The sequence below is a fragment of the Gossypium arboreum genome, chromosome 12 (genome assembly GCF_025698485.1).
Source record: "Gossypium arboreum isolate Shixiya-1 chromosome 12, ASM2569848v2, whole genome shotgun sequence".
Classification (NCBI taxonomy): domain Eukaryota; kingdom Viridiplantae; phylum Streptophyta; class Magnoliopsida; order Malvales; family Malvaceae; genus Gossypium; species Gossypium arboreum.
The window spans coordinates 100,638,149-100,656,960 of record NC_069081.1 but is presented as its reverse complement, the minus strand read 5'-3'; the positions used below and the strand labels follow the sequence as shown (position 1 = coordinate 100,656,960).

The 18,812-nt window shown below is 30.1% G+C and overlaps 1 protein-coding gene across 2 annotated transcripts; it reads left to right on the top strand.

Annotated features, from left to right (window-relative positions):
- Positions 1 to 10,334: 10,334 nt before the first annotated feature.
- On the top strand, positions 10,335 to 13,237 carry LOC108477427 (protein terminal ear1 homolog). Of its 2 annotated transcripts, XM_017779968.2 has the most exons (6): positions 10,335 to 11,311; positions 11,411 to 11,564; positions 11,694 to 12,074; positions 12,178 to 12,300; positions 12,444 to 12,585; positions 12,687 to 13,237. In XM_017779968.2, exons 1-6 carry the CDS (start codon positions 10,612 to 10,614, stop codon positions 12,993 to 12,995), a joined length of 1,809 nt encoding a protein of 602 aa, XP_017635457.1. In that variant the 5' UTR covers positions 10,335 to 10,611; the 3' UTR covers positions 12,996 to 13,237. The 2 variants fall into 2 exon arrangements, with proteins under 2 accessions (XP_017635457.1, XP_017635456.1); XM_017779967.2 differs by having other exon boundaries at positions 11,411 to 12,074.
- Positions 13,238 to 18,812: the final 5,575 nt, after the last annotated feature.

Genomic DNA, 18,812 nt, shown 5'->3' with positions numbered 1-18,812 from the left:
AAATTTATTAATTTCTTTTATTTTTCATTTTTATTTTTTATCAAATAAAAAACAATGTGCTTACTTTTACCATCTATATAAATATATAGCCTAATATTTGTTTACCTTTTATTTCAATTTTAATAGATTTAGTTTTTTATTCAAATTTTTATCAATGTAAGTTGTATTTCAATGCTTAATATTCTTATCAATGTATATAATATACTTATATTTAATTAGAATAGTGATTAGAACTTTTATCGAGCATATAAACGATATTCTCTTGATAGAAAATATTAAAACCTTTAGATAAATTTGATATATTGACAGTATATTATTAGTAAAAAATAAGGATGCCATCTACCTACAAATTTAGAAAAAGTTATTTTAATGAAAACTTTTTTTTTTTTTTGGTTTGGAAACAAGATTATTGATTCAGTAATAATATATAAGATTTGCAGCATTATTTTTACTTTTAACTTAATCATTCTCTACGTATAAAATCTTGTTAGTAGCCTTTCTCCTACACAAAATAAAGTAGTAAAAAGGCTAGTGTGCAGACAGAATGGTTGTTCTGGTGTGATTATATATTATATATCACAATCTCCATTTAGGAAAGGAAAAAGGTTGGGGTTCTCTAGCCATGGAAAAGATCATCAAAGAATGAAAGAAACATCCCTTTCACACTCTTTTTATCATTATATATCCCGTATACCGAGTGGAGTGGCCCATCAACTCCTGTGCCTGCATCAGGGAACATACCCTCTGTCCCACTTTGAAATCAAGTCAACAGATTTAATTTCAATATAAAACTGTATAAAATAAATTACTAAAGAATTAAAAATATGTTTTTATTTTTAAATTAAAAATTTAGATAGTTAGAAATTATTTTATTAAATTTATCGGTGTAATATTTTAAAATTTAAAAATATATTTCCTTATAAGTCATATAATAAAAATGATGTTGAAAATATTGGTGAAATTTTTTCTTAAAACACTCATCCAAAATCGTCATAATAAAATATATTTTTCATTGAAGTAGTGTTCTTAAGAAAAATTAGGTTAATTTATATGTATGTGTTGAAAAAAACTTATTTGAGAAAATAGGCTGTTTTTTTAAAATAAAAAGTTTACCATTTATGCTGTTTTTTTTTAAAATAAAAGAAAACATATCATATAGGATACACTTTCAACCACATTAGCTAAAAACGCATTCTACAATACGCATTTTCACTGAAAATTGACAAACTTACTCTTTTAGTTAGATGGTCACGGGTTAGTGCCTTAGCCTTAAGTTCTAGGTTTGATTTTTCTCCTACTCACATTTATATTTCATGTTGTTTTATATTCTCTTTTTTTGTTTTTAATTAATATTTTGATACATTAACTCTTTTAGTTAGATGGTTCAATAATTATGGTTTCATATTTAAGTCATAAGTTTGATTGATTCCTCTTATAAGCATTTTAATATGTATTTTTTATTTCATGTTGTTTTAAGTTTTTTATTTTTAATTAATGTTTATAATTAATAAATATTTATTTTTAATTTATATTTTAATTAATAACTCTTTTATTTATAAAATCAAATAAATATTAAAAATATCATTTTTTAGTAAATATGATTTTTATATGTGTAATATTTAGTTTTCAATTCATATCATGAGTGTAGTAAATTGACATATTATATATTTTAGATGAAAAACAATGATATTTGAAATAATTATTTTATTTTATAATATTAGAAATCGCCATACCTCCACAATATAGGTGGAGAAAATAAATATTTGGCATATAAATATTATATATAAAGAAAAATATATCGAAAGAATTAGTTGATGTTTTTAAAAAACAATTATGTATTTATTATTTGATTTTATAAATAAAAAATTACTAATTAAAAATAAAAATATTCAAAATAATATATTTATTAATTATAAATATTAATTAAAAACTTGAAATAACATGAAATAAAAATACATATTAAAATATTTATAGGAGGAATTGAACTTAAGTCTTAAGGATGAGATCATAATTATTTCGCCATCTAACCGTAAGAGCTAATGGGTAGAAAAAGTTAATTAAAAAAAAAAAAGCTTTCAACAACATGAAACAAAAAATACAAATGTAAGTAGGAGAGGAATCGAACCCGGAACTCAATGCTAAAAACATTAACACTTAACTACATGACCAAAAAAGCCAAGTTATCAATTTTTAGTGAAAATGCATCTTGTAAGACGCGTTTTCAGCTAATGTGGTTGAAAGCGCACCCTGTAGGATGTATTTTCCTTTCTCCCTCAAAAAACAACGTAGATTGATAAATTTCAAAAAAAAAAAAACCTACTTTCTCAAATAAGTTTTTTTTACAACATATTTCTAAAAATTAGCTGAAAAATTGGCATCAACATTTTCATTTAAATAATTAACTATTTAAACTAACTAATGACATTAAACATGTAGAGTAAACAAATAATATAAAAAAATCAAAGCATATAGATTAAATCTCAAGTTTCAACATAATATATGGGCAAAAATTGAAGCTTGACCATTTTCTTAATGTAAAAAGGAAAAAGGCTCTGTTGATATTGTTGATTGCAGCGGCTGGTTTGACCACTTGATTCTATTAATTATTTTATTTAAAAGTGTTTGGTAAAACTTAGTTGATAGTTGAAAGCTAATATGTGTAAAATGATAAATAAGGGCATGACACATTTTATTGTTAAGTATTTTTCTGTTTATAATTAGTCTTTATTAAGTGAAATTATTGAAATAAAACACTATTACCAAGGAATTAAAACATCTATTATGGAAATTAATTAGTGAATATTTTAAAATTTTAAATAAACAAAATCCTTAAGTTCATTATTTACAAATTTCTTAGTGATAATTATGTCATGTTCTTAGTATGTAAATTAGTGATAATTACATCACACTCTGAATAAATTTGTCAAGTAGCATATTTCAATTAACATAAAGTTGTATAAAAATCATTTTACATCAATAAATTAAGAATAAAATAAGAGTACATAAATATTCAAGAAATATATACATGTGGCAAAGGAGTAATTTTAAACAAGTATGATCGGATATGATATTCCACATATTTCATTCACAATCGATTGTGAAAAAAGTTATCCATCATTCTGTTTTTTATTTTGGAGGTTTTAGCTTAACAAGTACTTGCAAACCTCCATTCACCCAACACAAATTAGAGAGTTTGACTACCTAATCTTTCATTTTTGCTCAAATCAACTAAATGGCCCAAAATTCTGTTTACCAAACACCCCTAAAAGTAATGCAAACTCAAAAGAAATATGAAGCCACATTTTAACCTCTAAAATTTTTAATGCATTCAAATTAAATATAATTACATAATACTTTTATAAAAAGTTAATAATATTAAATATTAAATTAATTAATAATATTATAAAAAATATCATCAAATTATGTTAAAAATTAAAGTATAAAATTAAATCTTAAATAAAAATCAAAATCAAAATTTAACCACTTTTGTATAATGTAAAAGGGCAAAATGGGCCATGTGCCAACAAAAGAAAAGTCCAAATCCTTTTATATAAAGTTTATAGATATGATGTCTTATTTGGCCAAGTACTTATAAACCACTTTTATATTTTTTATGAGCTACATGTGTACCATCTATCATTTTCAAATCCAAATTTGGCTAACTTTTTTAAACTAAGTTTTTATTATCTGCGTTAAATTAATAACATCTTAATCTACTAAATTATTTAAAATAAAAATAAAAACCATTTAATTATGAGAAATTATTTCATGGACCTTTTCCACCATATCATTTATAATTCATTTCCAATTATTTAATGACATTTTAACAATTTCTTCCATGTCATTGATACATAATTTTAGTAATTTTTTACCCTGAACCCTAAACCCACTCAGCCACCCAAATGCCTCATCCTTCATGCCACCCGCAATTAGCAAGAACACATTCATCTCCGTAGGGAGACCACCAATGTACTACTAGGCGTAACAACTTCGTACTATGTCAGAGTCACATCGCACTACGCGACAACACATGTACAACAGCCTTGCCACTTGGTTGGCCACATAATCACTATGTCTCGTGTTTTTCAATGATGTGGCCTCACTAAGTACAAGACTTCATTCTCTATAAATATATTTTAGAATGACGAGAAAGGATCGAACCTCTAGCCTATCAAAAACCTTACGTTCTTACACCATTCAACCTCATTCGTCCTCATTGTTACTTACCTCCTTTTTTTCAACTTTCCGTTTGTTTAAGTAAATCGATTTTCCTTACTCTACCACATCTTCCTCTTTATTTCTTTCTTGACCACTTGTATCAACAAATATCAAAGCATTTGAAATTACAAAAAGTATTGTTAGAGTTGTGTGACTCAAATTCCTGTTGAATAAGAAATTGCTTGCAAGTTAAGTTAAATAAAATATATTTTATTTCTAGAAGATTTAGTATTTATTGATATAATATATTTAGCATTTATTAGCATAATTTTTTTGACCTAAGAATTTAGCCTATAAATAGACTCTTTTACAACCTTAGAAAATACACCCATTAAAAGATAAAAACTTATAACATTTTTGGAGAATTTTGTGTTTACGTTTTGAGGGTTCTTTGTTTTCGGGTTTCGGGGTTTAGTTTTTATCTCCATCTTTTATACTATTTGTTCTTTTACCATTATAGTAAAATTATATTCGCTTGTGGTTTTTTATCCTATTTGGAAGGGGTTTTCCAGCTAAATTTGTGTTTAATTTCTTAATTTTTTCTGCTATTTTTACTTGTTTATTGATTAATTAGGTTGATCCTCAACAAGTGGTATCGAAGTAAGTTCAATTTTGTAGACTAGCCCGTTTAGAGATGGTAGCAATAAGGTTTGACATCAAGAAGTTCAATGGTGTCACAAATTTTAATTTGTGGCAAGTTTGGATGATGACAATTTTAGTTCAGACCGGCCTGAAAAAGGTCATTACCGAGAAAAAGCCTGAGAATTTAGATCAAACAGAATGAAAAGAGCTTGATAAAAAGGCCCTATCTGCAATCCAAATGTGCCTCACAAATAGGGTATTGTAGGAGGTATTAATGGAGAAAACCTTATCCGTCTTGTGGAAAAGGTTAGAAACTCTTTATACGACTAAGTTTTTTACTAATCATTTAGTGTTAAAACAACGTCTATTTATTACTCTTTTGAATGATTTAAAGAATGTTGAGGTTAAGATTGACGATGAAGATCAGACTATGCTATTATTGTGCTCTTTACCCTCTTCATACAAGTATTTCAAGGAGAAATTGATTTATGGTAGAAACAAACTCCAGTTCGAGGATGTGAAATGTCATTTATTGAGTAAAGACAAACTTGGCAATGAGTTTGGTTCGAATAACAATGCAGATAAGCAAGCTTCCGATTTGGTAACATCAAAGAAGTGAAACAAAAAGTGTCGCTATTGTAAGAAGTTAGGTCACGTCAAAGTAGATTGTTATTGTAACACCCCTAACCCGTATCTCTTGTCGGAACAGGATTATAGAGCATTACCGGAGTTTACAAATCAAATAAACAGATATTTCATATAAAATAATATTCATATCGAAAACCAATCAAAAACAAATATAATGTCCTTTATACGAGCCTTCGAGGCCCAAAATACATTTTAAAAATAAGCCGGGACTAAATCGGGTAGTAAAAATTTTTTAGAAAACATTAAAATTTTCAAAGGTATAGGGGACACACGCCCGTGTGGCTCACATGACTGTGTCCCAGCCCGTGTCCAAACTTGTGAACTCTCTGACTTGGGTCACACGGCCAAGCAACACGCCAGTGTGTTAAGCCGTGTGAGCATTTTGTTTTGTGCAAATAAATATGCAGGGGATACACAACCGTGTCACCTGGTCGTGTGTCACACACGACTAAAACACACGCCCTTGTGGACAAAAATAGGTCATTTTCCTAGCTATATTTCTCAGCCAGTTTGTCATCAACCTAAATCTTCATTTTGGACATCAACAAGCCATAAACAAGGCATTCAAATCAAGCCAGAATCAATACTTAAACATGTAATACTATTATATACCAACAATATGCCCTCAGGCTCTTTAAATGACAACATAACTTATATAAATCAAATAACCGATTTCACCTATATGACCAAATACATATATGCATAATTTACCAAATATACCTATTTAACCCAACCATCAATATACTTATAAAATTTCCATCATTCAACCATTTCAAACACACATCAAACATGATAAGGCCACTTACATACACATCAAAATTTATCCATCACAAGCCATTCAAATGGCTAGTTCCAACAAAACATTTATATGCCATCATTGGCCAAATTAACCTATACATGCCATTATAACCAAAATTAATTTACTAATTATGCCGAAAAGGCTGATGGATAGTGTGAAATTGCTCCGACCAGCTTCCAACCAAAATGAGCTTCCGAATTACTATAAAACATGAAAAATAACACAGAGTAAGCATTTAAGATAAGTAAGCTCGTATAACAAGGAAATTAGCTTACCATTTAATCATATTTAAGGTAAGCATGCTAATATAACCAAAATAATTTGGCAAAAAACCTAAACACATATGCTCAATATGTTAGCCATGTAACACTTTCCATAACCAATAAACATGGATGTACATAATCACTGGGTAAGATTCACATATATGTATCATCCATCTCATATTTCAATATATCATGTAATATCATTTCCATGTAATTCAAGTATATACCCGTAATTGTTCAATTTGAACTCATATTGTTTCATATCAGAACTTTGTCTGTTGAACCATTTAAAATATCGTTGGATACACGAGTAATACATATAAAGTGCACAAATTTGTAACCCGTTAATTCATGTACTTGTATGCTTATACAAGCGTGTAAACGAGAAGCTTTTTCGAGCCATATAACGGGAAGCTCATGTGAGCTAAGTAAAGGGAAGCTCATACGAGCTATATATCGGGAAGCGCTTGCGAGCCAAATATTGAGAAGCTTATGAGACCCAAGTATCGGAAAGCTCATGAGAGCTGTGGTGTGTCCGCGACACATGCAGGATCACAACCATATCGGGAACCCTAATAACATGTCATTTGTATCTTTCTAATTTCTAATGTTCAAACGAGATTCGATAATTATCGGATATGTGATCATAATTACACATGAAAATTTGTACAAATCACACACAACAACATTCAATTTTAAAACATATAAATATACAATTTAGTTACACGAACTTATCTCGTTAAGTTTTCGTAAATACAGAGGCTACTAGTTCGATACTTTTTCTTTGCCACGATCTAATTTTGTATTAGGTCTATCCAGATCTATTAGAATGAATTTAACTCAATTTAATATAATTCATATTCAATTTAATCCAACCCACATTTTTTGTAAAATTACTATTTTGCCCCTATACTTTTAGTTAATTACAATTTAGTCCCTAGACTTGGAAAATGAAATTTATACAATTTAATTCTTATTCAAGCCTAGCCGTTTTTTATACATATTAATAACAACCCATATATTTCAAAAATTCAAATTTTACTATAAATTTATCATCTTTTCAATTTAGTCCCTAATTGATAATTTCATCAAAATTCTCTTTACAAAAGTTGTTTATCTAACAACAACCTTTCATTTTCTATCATAAAACTTCAAAATTCAAGCATACTCATCCATGGAAAAATCCTAATGCTTTAACGGTTTTGCAAATTATTCCTCGAGATAGTTAGATTAAGCTATTAGATCTTGGAATCATAAAAATTATTAAAAACGGGATAAAAATATATACCTAAATGAGTAAAAATAAGCTTGCTAATTTCAAGCTTCCATGACTAAGGTTTCCATTTTTTCTTCTTTTATTTGGTAAAAGATGATGATATTAGATTATTTTATTTATTTATCACCATTTATCATTTATTTTTCAAAATTAACCTTAATAATTTATTAAATTTCCAATGATGAATAATCATTCTTATCCACTAACTACTCTAAATGGTCTATTTACTATATAAGGACCTCTAATTTAAAATTCCATAACTATTTAATACCTTTAGCTATTAGAATTTAATTTTTGCACTTTATGCAATTTAGTCATTTTTATCAGATTAAACATGTAAGTGGTAAAATTTCTTAACGAAATCTTCATACAATATTTCTATCATACTGTAGACCATAAAATAATATTAAAATAAATTTTCTTTCTACCTCGGATTTGTGGTCCTGAAACTACTGTTCCGATTTCACTGAAAACGAATTGTTATAGTTATAAACTCCGAAATAAAAGGACTACTTAGAGTAATGAGAAAGATGTAGCTGGTGCTAATTTGGCCGACGAAAGAGGTGATGATTTCTTATTAGTGCCAATGAGTGAGCTCCGAATGGATTTTAGATCTGAGATTTTTTTCCATATGTGTCCCAATAGAGAATGGTTCTCCACGTACAATTCGGTTGAAGGTAGAGTTGTGCATATGAGAAACTATTCATTCAGTAAGGTAAGTGATATTGGTACTATTAAAATTAAAATGCACGATGAGACGATTAGGACATTCTCAAATGTCAGGTGTGTATTTGATTTACAAAAGAATCTCATCTCCTTGAGTATTTTAGACTCAAAAGGTTGTAGAATCAACATCGAGTCGAGCGGCATTAAGGTGTATCGTAGAGCTCTTGTTTTGTTAAAAGGTAAAATGACCGGCAATCTTTATATTATGGAAGATTCTATAGTGACTGGTGAAACCGAACATCCCTTGTCCGTTATGGAGTCGGAGTCAATTCGTTTGGAATGGAGACAACTTGGTCATAGGAGGGAAAAAAGTATGACTGTTTCGTTGAAAAGATGTTCTCTTTTTTATGCATGTTTTGAAAGGATAGGGCATTGTGTTCGTGAAAATCAGACTCGGGTTAGTTTTGATTTGGTAGTGCACAAGTCGAATGCACAAATTTGACTTAGTTAATTCCTTATATAATTCAAGATAGGCCCGTGGCGGGCTTCAACAAAGATGATGTTGTGATAATTCGTGTCAAGGTAGAGATTGTTAGAGTTTGTGACCTAAATTACTGTTAAATAAGAAATTGCTTGCAAGTCAAGTTAAACAAAATATATTTTATTTCTAGAAGATTTAGTATTTATTAGTATAATATATTTAACATTTATTAGCATAATTTATTTAACCTATAAATAGACTCTTTTACAACATTAGAAAATACACTTATTAAAAGATTAGATCTCATAACACTTTTGGAGAATTTTGTATTTACGTTTTGAGAGTTCTTTGTTTTCGAGTTTGGGGTTTAGTTTTTATTTCCGTCTTTTATACTCTTCTTTCTTTTTCTATTATAATAAAATTATCTTTGCCTGTGATTTTTTATCCTCTTTGGAGAAATTTTTTTACATTAAATTTGTATTTAATTTCTTAATTTCTTACGTTATTTTTATTTTTCGTTACTTAATCGAGTCGATGCCAACTAAGTATATTTAAAATTAGAATAATTCAATGTAAATCTATTAGAATTGATAAACACAAGATGTAGATAAATTTATAAAAATTTACTCGTCAGAAAACTAACATGAAGAGTAGCATGTCCGTGGGGGTTTTGGCAATTTGGCAATGACAACCCCACAAATATTTGTCCTATTGCCACGTGTACGTTCGATTCTTCATCAATCATCATCCCAAATAAAAAACAAAACAATAGAGTTAATGTATAATTTGGCCCTGCACTTGTCCATTTGTATTTAATACAAATTGGTTTATAAATTTTTTTGAATAGTTGGTCCATTAACTTGTATTCCATCAATTAAATCAGTACCTTTGCATTAACATTGCTAGTTATGTTGACTTGATATTATTAGCCAATCTAATAGTGCCACATGGCAATCTCTCCATATAACACATGACAAACATAAATTAAAAACTATAATATAAATATATAAATTATATTTGTCACGTGGCACTCTAAAAGGCTGTCATGTGGCATCACTCAATTTATTAGAAATGTCACATAAACACAAACTAACAGTGTTGGTGTGAGGCTACCACGTGTCATGGCCACATTTGTTATAAATGTCACATAAGCACAAACTAACGGTGTTGGTGTGGAGGGTTCAACTTGATTGATAGAATAGAAGTTTAGGGATCAATTAGGTCTAAAAAAATTTAAAGACCAACTAGGTACAAATAGAGAAGTTCAAGGGTTAAATTATATATTATCCCAAAACCAAATGGCTTTACTGGTAAATTCATGTCTTCAATGAGGTGGTAATTGGCAATTGGCGTTTGTAGCAGCCTTTGTCTTGGAAACCATGTATAAATGCATGTATTGTAAAACCAAGGAAAAGGGCCAAAACACCAAAGTCACTCCTTTTCTTCTACATTTATACTAGCGACTTTCAAGTTTCTCAACTCTGTCTGTGGAACACTTTTGGGAGATGGAAAACAACAAACAAACAAACGAAAAATTTGATTACTTGGGTTTTTAACTCAATAAACACAGTTCCTCGTAGATAAATTTTCAGTTTTTTCTTTTAAAGCAAAGCAAAGCAAAGGTTTGTCCTTTTTAGCTTTTCTTTTTTGGGTACTGTTTCTCAGCTCTGAGACAGCCATGGCGGAAACCGGGCCGGTACGGTTCACTGGAAATTACCTAGACCCGTCTGCACAAGAATTTTGGCCCGCCCAAAACACACTATTCCAACCCCAAATTCCTCTCTTCAGACCGTCCCAACTTTACTACCCCTACGCTGCACCCTTAACGTTGTCGTTTTCTGGTGGTGGCGTAGCACAGTTCCATGTGGCGGTACCTGTACCTGCACCTTTGCCAGCAGCGTACGTTACAGATTCCACGATGGTTTTACCCGAACCGCCGCTTTCTCTTCCGCCCCCTGCTGCGACGGCGACGAGGGCTTTAGTGTTGACGTCCGTTCCATGCGATGTGAGCGAGTGTAAAGTGAGGGAAGAACTGGAAGTGTTCGGGGAAATACGCGGGGTCCAGATGGAAAGGGTGGGAGAAGGAATCGTGACGGTTCATTTCTATGATGTGAGACATGCGGAGCGAGCGTTGAATGAAATACGAGAGCAGCACATGCAACAAGAAGCCAGGGGTGGTGCAGCCGGGTCCGAACCAGGGGAGACCAACGCCTATACTCCTGAGCCTGGACTGATATCGAGGAGAGCTGTTTGGGCCCACTTTATTATTCCGGCCACTAATGCTTTGCCTGACGGGAATAATCAAGGAACTCTTGTAGTTTTCAATCTGGACCCCGGTGTTTCCACTTCTAAACTCAAAGAAATTTTCCAAGCTTATGGTAAGTTAAGTGTTTCGCCTTTCCTATATGAAAAACACAGTCAAAAAGGGTTTGATTGGTTGGTACTTAGGCTGCCTTGTTTTATAAATTTGTTGATAGGTCCCGTGAAGGAACTGAGAGAAACGCCGTTGAAGAAGCACCAAAAGTTCTTGGAGTTTTATGATGTAAGAGATGCGGCTAAAGCCTTACGAGAAATGAATGGAAAAGAAATCAATGGGAAGCAAGTTGTCATTGAATTCAGTCGACCCGGAGGGTATAACAGCAAGTTCTTCAATGCTAATATTGCCAACCATGTTAAGCCTTTCAAACCTTGCACTCCCAATATTTCATTCACTGCCAGTAAATATAATCACCCTTCTTCTTCACCGTCGTTAACTTGTAGATTCTCCGGTTCCGGTAGATATTCTGCCAACATACCTCCTCGTTCTTTTCTTTCTCGAAGCCAATCCCCTACCGAGAACCTGTCTGATTCTCGCAAGGGAAGCCCTAATGAGATTAAGGAAAGCAAGAAGAGTTCAGTTGCAACGGCGGTCGTTGGTGGTGGAGCAGCTGCAAACAAGGTTGCGAAGAACCAAAACAACCAGTCCCCACAGAGGATTAGCAACGGGGTTAAGCAGCAGCAATGTAGGGGAAGGCCATGGAAAGGCAAACAAGGGAGGAAATTTGATCCTCGTTTCTTAATAAGCGAAGATGCTATGGCGGAATCGAACTGTAAAGATTCAAGGACTACCGTCATGATTAAGAACATACCCAATAAATATAGGTTTGTCTTTTTTACCAACTGTTACTTAAATAGAAAATAACACGATTGCATTTCTTTTTGTTATTTCATATTTTTATGTGCCTTTGAATATGGCATTTTGCAGTCAGCAGTTGTTGTTGAACATGCTTGACAATCACTGTATTCACTGCAACGAGCAAATTGTCGACGCCGGCGATGATCAGCCTTTATCTTCTTACGATTTCGTCTACCTCCCCATTGATTTCAAGTAATTTTCTTTTCTGCCCCCCTTTTTTCCTTGAGTTTGTACATAGATCCTATATATAAATCCGTTGATAGTGTATTGAAATCAAGATTATTGTATGTAAGATTCATTGTTTGCACATTTTTCTTTGAATTTAAAAAATCCAGCAACAAGTGTAATGTGGGATATGGATTTGTGAACATGACATCCCCGCAAGCAACTTGGAGATTTTACAAGGCCTTCCACCATCAACATTGGGAAGTTTTCAACTCAAGAAAAATCTGTGAAGTCACTTATGCCAGAGTTCAGGTTTTTAATATAATATTTGCCTCATGTTGGACCAAAAATCATTAGGTTCATTCATTCATCATTTATATGGGTCTAATTTGTTTATGAAATGATTAAAATAGGGATTGCAGGCGTTGAAAGAACATTTTAGAAACTCAAAGTTCCCATGCGAAATGGATCACTATCTTCCAGTAGTTTTTGAGCCGCCTCGAGACGGGAAACAACTGACTGAGCCACTTCCACTTCCTGTAGTTGGTGAAAAGCAGAAGTCCATCGGTGGTCCCTCGCCAAAACCCAATGAAAAACAAGATGATTACGATGAACATAGCGATAGCGTCGATGAGTGTCATAATGATACATCGCTTGAGGATGGAGGTGGTGCAAGTTCGTACGGTGGAGAAAATAATGCCATCATCAATCACTTCAACTAGTGTGCTCCAGTTGACCAGTAGGAGGGGGAAGTTCACAGTAACAGCGTCAGCCAAAGGCCAAACGACGGCGATGTTGGTTCATGATCAAAGAAAGAATCATTGCTCTTATGGCCTGAACAGTGACACCCTGAACAGAAATTATATATATTTTTTGTGACTTACTACTAGTAGTACTACTTTGCATGGACAAGAGTCATGGAAAATTTGAATGAAATAGAATATAATATTCGTTTTTGATGCAACCAAGGCAGCCCTCATTCACGCTTCACAGCTGTTTTTGGTGTTAGAAATAGCTGCACCAACCAATGCCCAATGGTGTTGATGTTGATCACCGAGCCTCTCATATAGGTGCCCAAAGTCCCGAACCCACCGCTAGCCTAAGGTGCACTCTCTCTCTTTCAGGTTAGCTGGGGCCGACCACAATCACATCCATTTACTGCTCTCACCACCACCTCTTCTCTGCCCCTCCATTTCCTCCTAAAATCACTGGATTCGATTAGTTCAGAATGCAGTCTAATCAAATTACAAATGGTGAACAGTTTTTTTCCCCTTTAAAATAATTTAAAATTGATTCATTTATAAACAATTTTTTATAATTTTAAAAAATCAATTAAATCCTAAATAATTTTTAAAAATTAATTAAAATTTTGGTAAATTACTATAATAATTATCCAACTATTTATAAATTTTGTCACCAATTGATTAACTATGATATTTTTAAAATTAATATAATAATATTTTTAATTTTTAATATTTATACATTATATCGAAATATATAACCTTTAATATGCAGTGTGTAATTAAGTTTTTCTTTACAATCTTTTCATTTAAAAGTTAAAAAATAAATTTATCAATTAAATTTAATTAAAAATATATAAAAATGGAATATTTTAAAATTGAAATTCTTATTAAAGAAAAATGATAAAAATATAGAATTAAAATTACATAAATATTGAGTGTTAAATTTTTAAAATTAATAAATTGATATAATATATAAATATTAAGGATTATAGTTACTATTATGCTAATTTCAAATTGCAAAAATTGTCACCATTATTCAACTAATAACCAAAAGATAAAACTGAATGGTTGGGCAATAGAAAAATTAGTAATAATTAGGTGACATTTTTAGCTTTTCAATGATAAAAAAAAGAGTTAGACTACTATTGTAATTTATCCTAAACTTTTTATTTAGTATGTTTCACATAAAATGTCAAATGTCATGGTAGTAATTTTTTTACATTGTCACGTCAATTGCTACACCAACATTTAATATGTTAATAAAATATTTTCGAAAATTATATTGTAGGGTTCAATTTCTTTAACTTCAGTTCATTATCACATCAATATTTAATATGTTAATAAAATATTTTTGAAAATTATACTTCGGACGTTTACTTTAATTTCGAGTAACTATAAGGTGTGATGAAACACATTTTACGGTCAACTTTGGAGAACACTCGTGACAAGTGAATTAGTCACACCATTGGTTTTGGAAAAAAAAAAAACAAAAACACTTTCGAGTAGGATTGTGCAGTTTTCAATTATAAAGTTAATAGATTTTAATATTTTATGGGATTTTGTTTGGCATTTAAGTTAAGTTTTTATTTTATTTTCTTTATTAATAAGTTATTTAATATTTATATTTTCATTTATAATTTTTTAGTTATAAAATCTGAAATTGAATTTTTTTGAGAAGCCCTAAGTGATAATTGAACTAGTTGTAATTATTTATATTTATATATATTTGAAATATTTAACTAATCATTGTAATTAAAGAGTCTTAATGAATTCATTTAAATGAGTACAACATTATTTATAATTATATATATTTAATATATCTGAATAATTATTATAATTAATGGCTTTGATTGAAGTATAATCGAAAGGTTGAATATGTGCAACAAGTTCTATAAAGAGGTTAAAATTTGAGGAATAATTTATATCTATATTTTTATAATGTGATTTATTGAGTTAATATCACGAGTAACTCAATATTAATTTAATCATGAAATTATGTATTAAAAAATTAATAAAAATACTTAAAACTCTTTTAAGTAAATGATTAATTAATAATATAATGTTTATGGTTTAAACCCAAGGAAAGTTCACTTATAAACACTTTACTATTTTACTTATAATACAATTTTTGGTTAGTTTTTGTATAATATAATTGAAGTATATGGTTTATTTTTTTTATTTTTTATTTCATCCATATTGTGGTTGACAAAATCTAGTTAGTTATAATCCATTTTAGTTTTATTTTTTAATTTTTTAAAGAAATAATTATACTTCATTAGTCGATGTTAGAATATCTTAGGTTAAATTCCAAGAATAATCCTTGTATTTGTTGTTTTGTGCGGATTAAGTCCCTTTATTTTTATTTGCTCAAAATCCGTCCCACTTTTTAAATTGCTCATTTTCAGTCCACCCTTTAACTTCTTTCCCGTCAACTTTGCTAAAAATATTAGGTATAATCACAAATTTAGCCCCTCAACCTTTACAATTTTTGTCAAATTGACCCCCTTTTTTTTTTTTTTTGCTTTAACTATAAAAAAATTAATAATGTTAAAACATATACAAAGGTGTCAACAAACTAAATATAGAAAAAGAATAAAAAGTTCCTATTAATCACTACTAAAGAATTTAACCTACAATTCTCATTCAACACCAAATACTTTGTATATTTAGTAAATGATGATGTAACCAACCTCTTTTTTTTGAATATACATATTATATAAACAGCAAACTAGCTAAACACTTGCCTCTTTGGGTCTTGGAGTACTTCATACCATATAAATGAATTTTAAAGGTTTATGATAAATAGAATGCCTATTGTCAAAATCAATGTTATCCAAGACATTAATGAAGTTAGTTCAAATTTATTTTGAAAGAGAGGCCCCTCATAACATTATTTGCTAACATTTAGATTCATCAACGCTAAATTTCTTATGATTTTTGATGAAAATACACACCTATTTGTTGTTGTTGAATTAGAATTGCATATTAAAATCTCTAGTAACAATTAAGGGTAAGTTTTGTTTTTTTTTATATGTTTTATAATTTAAGAAAAGAGTTAAGGCGAATTGAATACCCAATTTTAATAGAGTTGATGAAAATATTTAATGAAAGTACTGAAAATAAACAATTCAAACAGTAAAAGATATTCTTGAACAAATGAAAATAGAAAGACTAAATTTACACACATCAATAAGTATAAGAGCTATAGTTAAAGTTGAATTTTTTTTTTAATAATTATAAGAGGGCACTAAATAATTACACTTTATTTCAATTGTCCAAATACATGGCTAAAAGCACCGAATTTTTTATCATTCTAAGCAATGGCTATAGGCCTTGGTCTCGGTTAGTGATTTTAGTTAGCATTATAAAGAAAGGTATTCTAAAATATTTTTATTCTAATGTAATTTGTTTTCATCTTTGTTGAGGAAAGGTATTCTTATCCGAAAATATCCTAACAGATGGTATTGTCTCAAGGTCTTCAAATAATGGTTATTTATCTATGGTAGGATTTAAACTCTCAACTTAGGAGACATCAATTACTAGTAGAGTCACAATATACTTGTTTAGCAAGTTAACATTGTCTCCAATTAAAATTGTTATTTTATCTCTCGACTCTATAAAAACTTAAATATTTAAAAAGATTACTTGAAGCACAAGTTTACATAACGAAAATACCTTATGAGGAAGAATAGTGCGTGGCACAGAGTCATCTATCAAAGGAAATGGTGATCATTTACCTATGGTAGAGTTTCAATCTCCAACCTATAGGATATAGATCAATAGAGAAGAGGCATAGTACTGTTTGTTCTCATTTTCTTTTGTAAGTGATTATACCCATGCACGTTCATTCTTACTAGGTGCAGTTACTTTATAAACTCCCATTTCAAGCGACATCTTTAGACTCTCGAACCTTTTATAGTCAAAAGAAAAACTCTTAACTTAACCGGAGAATAATATTGACTCTTTTGAGGAATTTGTTAATTTTGATCGAACCACACTTGGAAAAAGTAATCCAAAAGAGCTCCAAACCAATACAAATAAGTTAGTATTTGATTGAATTTGGACGAGAAATGAAGAGGGAAAACCGATGGATAAAGTGAAGAGTTGGGTTGGAAAGGGTGACAGATGGCTTTTACATGACTGATGCCACTGTTGGTAATACTTTTGCAGTTGTTTGCCTGTCATTTTTCGCTTGTAGCTGTCTGCCTTCTGCCTCACTATTCCTCTATTTTCAGCATTTTGGGGGTATTTTGTACCACATTTCTTGCGGCATTATATCTGACACCTTCACTTTCTTTTTCTAACAAATTTTGATTCGGAATTTTATATTGTGAAAATAAAAAAGAATAGTGCTTGTGGTATTGGTTTCAAAATTTTGAATGCAAATGTTCAAATTTTATTTGATTTGAAAAGTCAAAAGTGCTTGAACTTAGGAAACTCAAAAAATTCAAGATTGATTGGAGATACTGAAAATCTGATTATTGAAGGGGATGGCGCATTGGATGCTATGTTGGATGTAAATCTTGTCCTTGAGGATTGGCATCACATTCACATACTCACTCATTTTGCATACTCCAATTTCAACTCATATTCTCAATATTATTAATACCAAAATATATGTGGGTTGGTTAGTATTGCCATTAAACACTCTGGATTTGATAAATATTTTACTCATATTTTGGTTGTAGTGCATGCCAATTGATTAATAATGTTGAGAATTAATACCTATAACAACACTGTGAAATTAAAAAAAGAGAGTAAAGGTTGGATGCTTTGATTTTTATTTCAAATTAAATCATAAAACTATGACTCGATCTAAGGGTTAAAAACATTTTGGTTTTCATAGTCCTCATTTAATAGTTTTCATTATAGTTGTCATGTTTCACCAAGAACAATAGATATGTATTATTTAATTTGAGTGTTTTAGTTATTATTTTATCAAAATTGAGTAAAATTATATGCAATTTTGAAAATAAAACAATTTATGCAAAACAAAGTATATTTTTAGCATCATTATTTTATTGGCTTTTGCAATAATTTCTACTACTTTAAGGCTGATAAAATTACTATTCAGGCATATATGATACAATTCATAAAGATACGTATGAAGGATTTGTTAAAGACAAAAATGCAAATTTTCTTGAGTGGGAATGGTTTCCTCATAATGTTAAAATTGTGGAACAAATTAAACTCTATCAACTTTTGTAAAGGAATTAATAACAATTACAATCAATAATCCCACTGATAAAGCTACTAATAGTAGAACCAAGGAGATCCAAATGGGCAACAAAACTAGTTATTTATATGATTTGTTGTATACCTAATATATAGTTATTTATAAGAAAACTAGGGCTGTAGAATAATTATATCAAAATAAAATTAAGATAGAGGACTGATATGATTATGTCAACTATCATTAGTAATATAATTTAAATTTTATTATGGTTATATGCTAATTAGTTAAAATTAGACCTACCATTAATCCAAGTATAAAAGTGAGTGAAGCGGAATGAAAGAGAGTTAATTCTCTTCTTCCTTGACCGCTTAAGTTAACCAAACAAGAGAAATAAAAGAAAAGAATTTTCCTCTCGAGCCTTTACCATCGGCGTGGCTTGCTAAAGGAAAATTGCTAAGTTTTCATTGTGATTTTTGTTGAATCCTTGTTAAACAATGTTAGATATGAAAAACCAAGCATTAGATTAATGTGTTGATAAGTTTTATTTAGTTTTTCCATTGATGGAAAGCTTGAGAAAATTTAAGATTTAGAGATTTAATTCATGCATGTTGCAACTAGTT

Excerpts from the sequence above, each read along its gene's own strand:
- LOC108477427 (XM_017779967.2), top strand. The coding sequence starts at position 10,612 with ATGGCGGAAACCGGGCCGGTACGGTTCACTGGAAATTACCTAGACCCG. Across the intron at positions 12,075-12,177 it reads AACATACCCAATAAATATAG|TCAGCAGTTGTTGTTGAACA; the intron begins GTTTGTCTTTTT and ends GGCATTTTGCAG. Across the intron at positions 12,586-12,686 it reads TCACTTATGCCAGAGTTCAG|GGATTGCAGGCGTTGAAAGA; the intron begins GTTTTTAATATA and ends TGATTAAAATAG.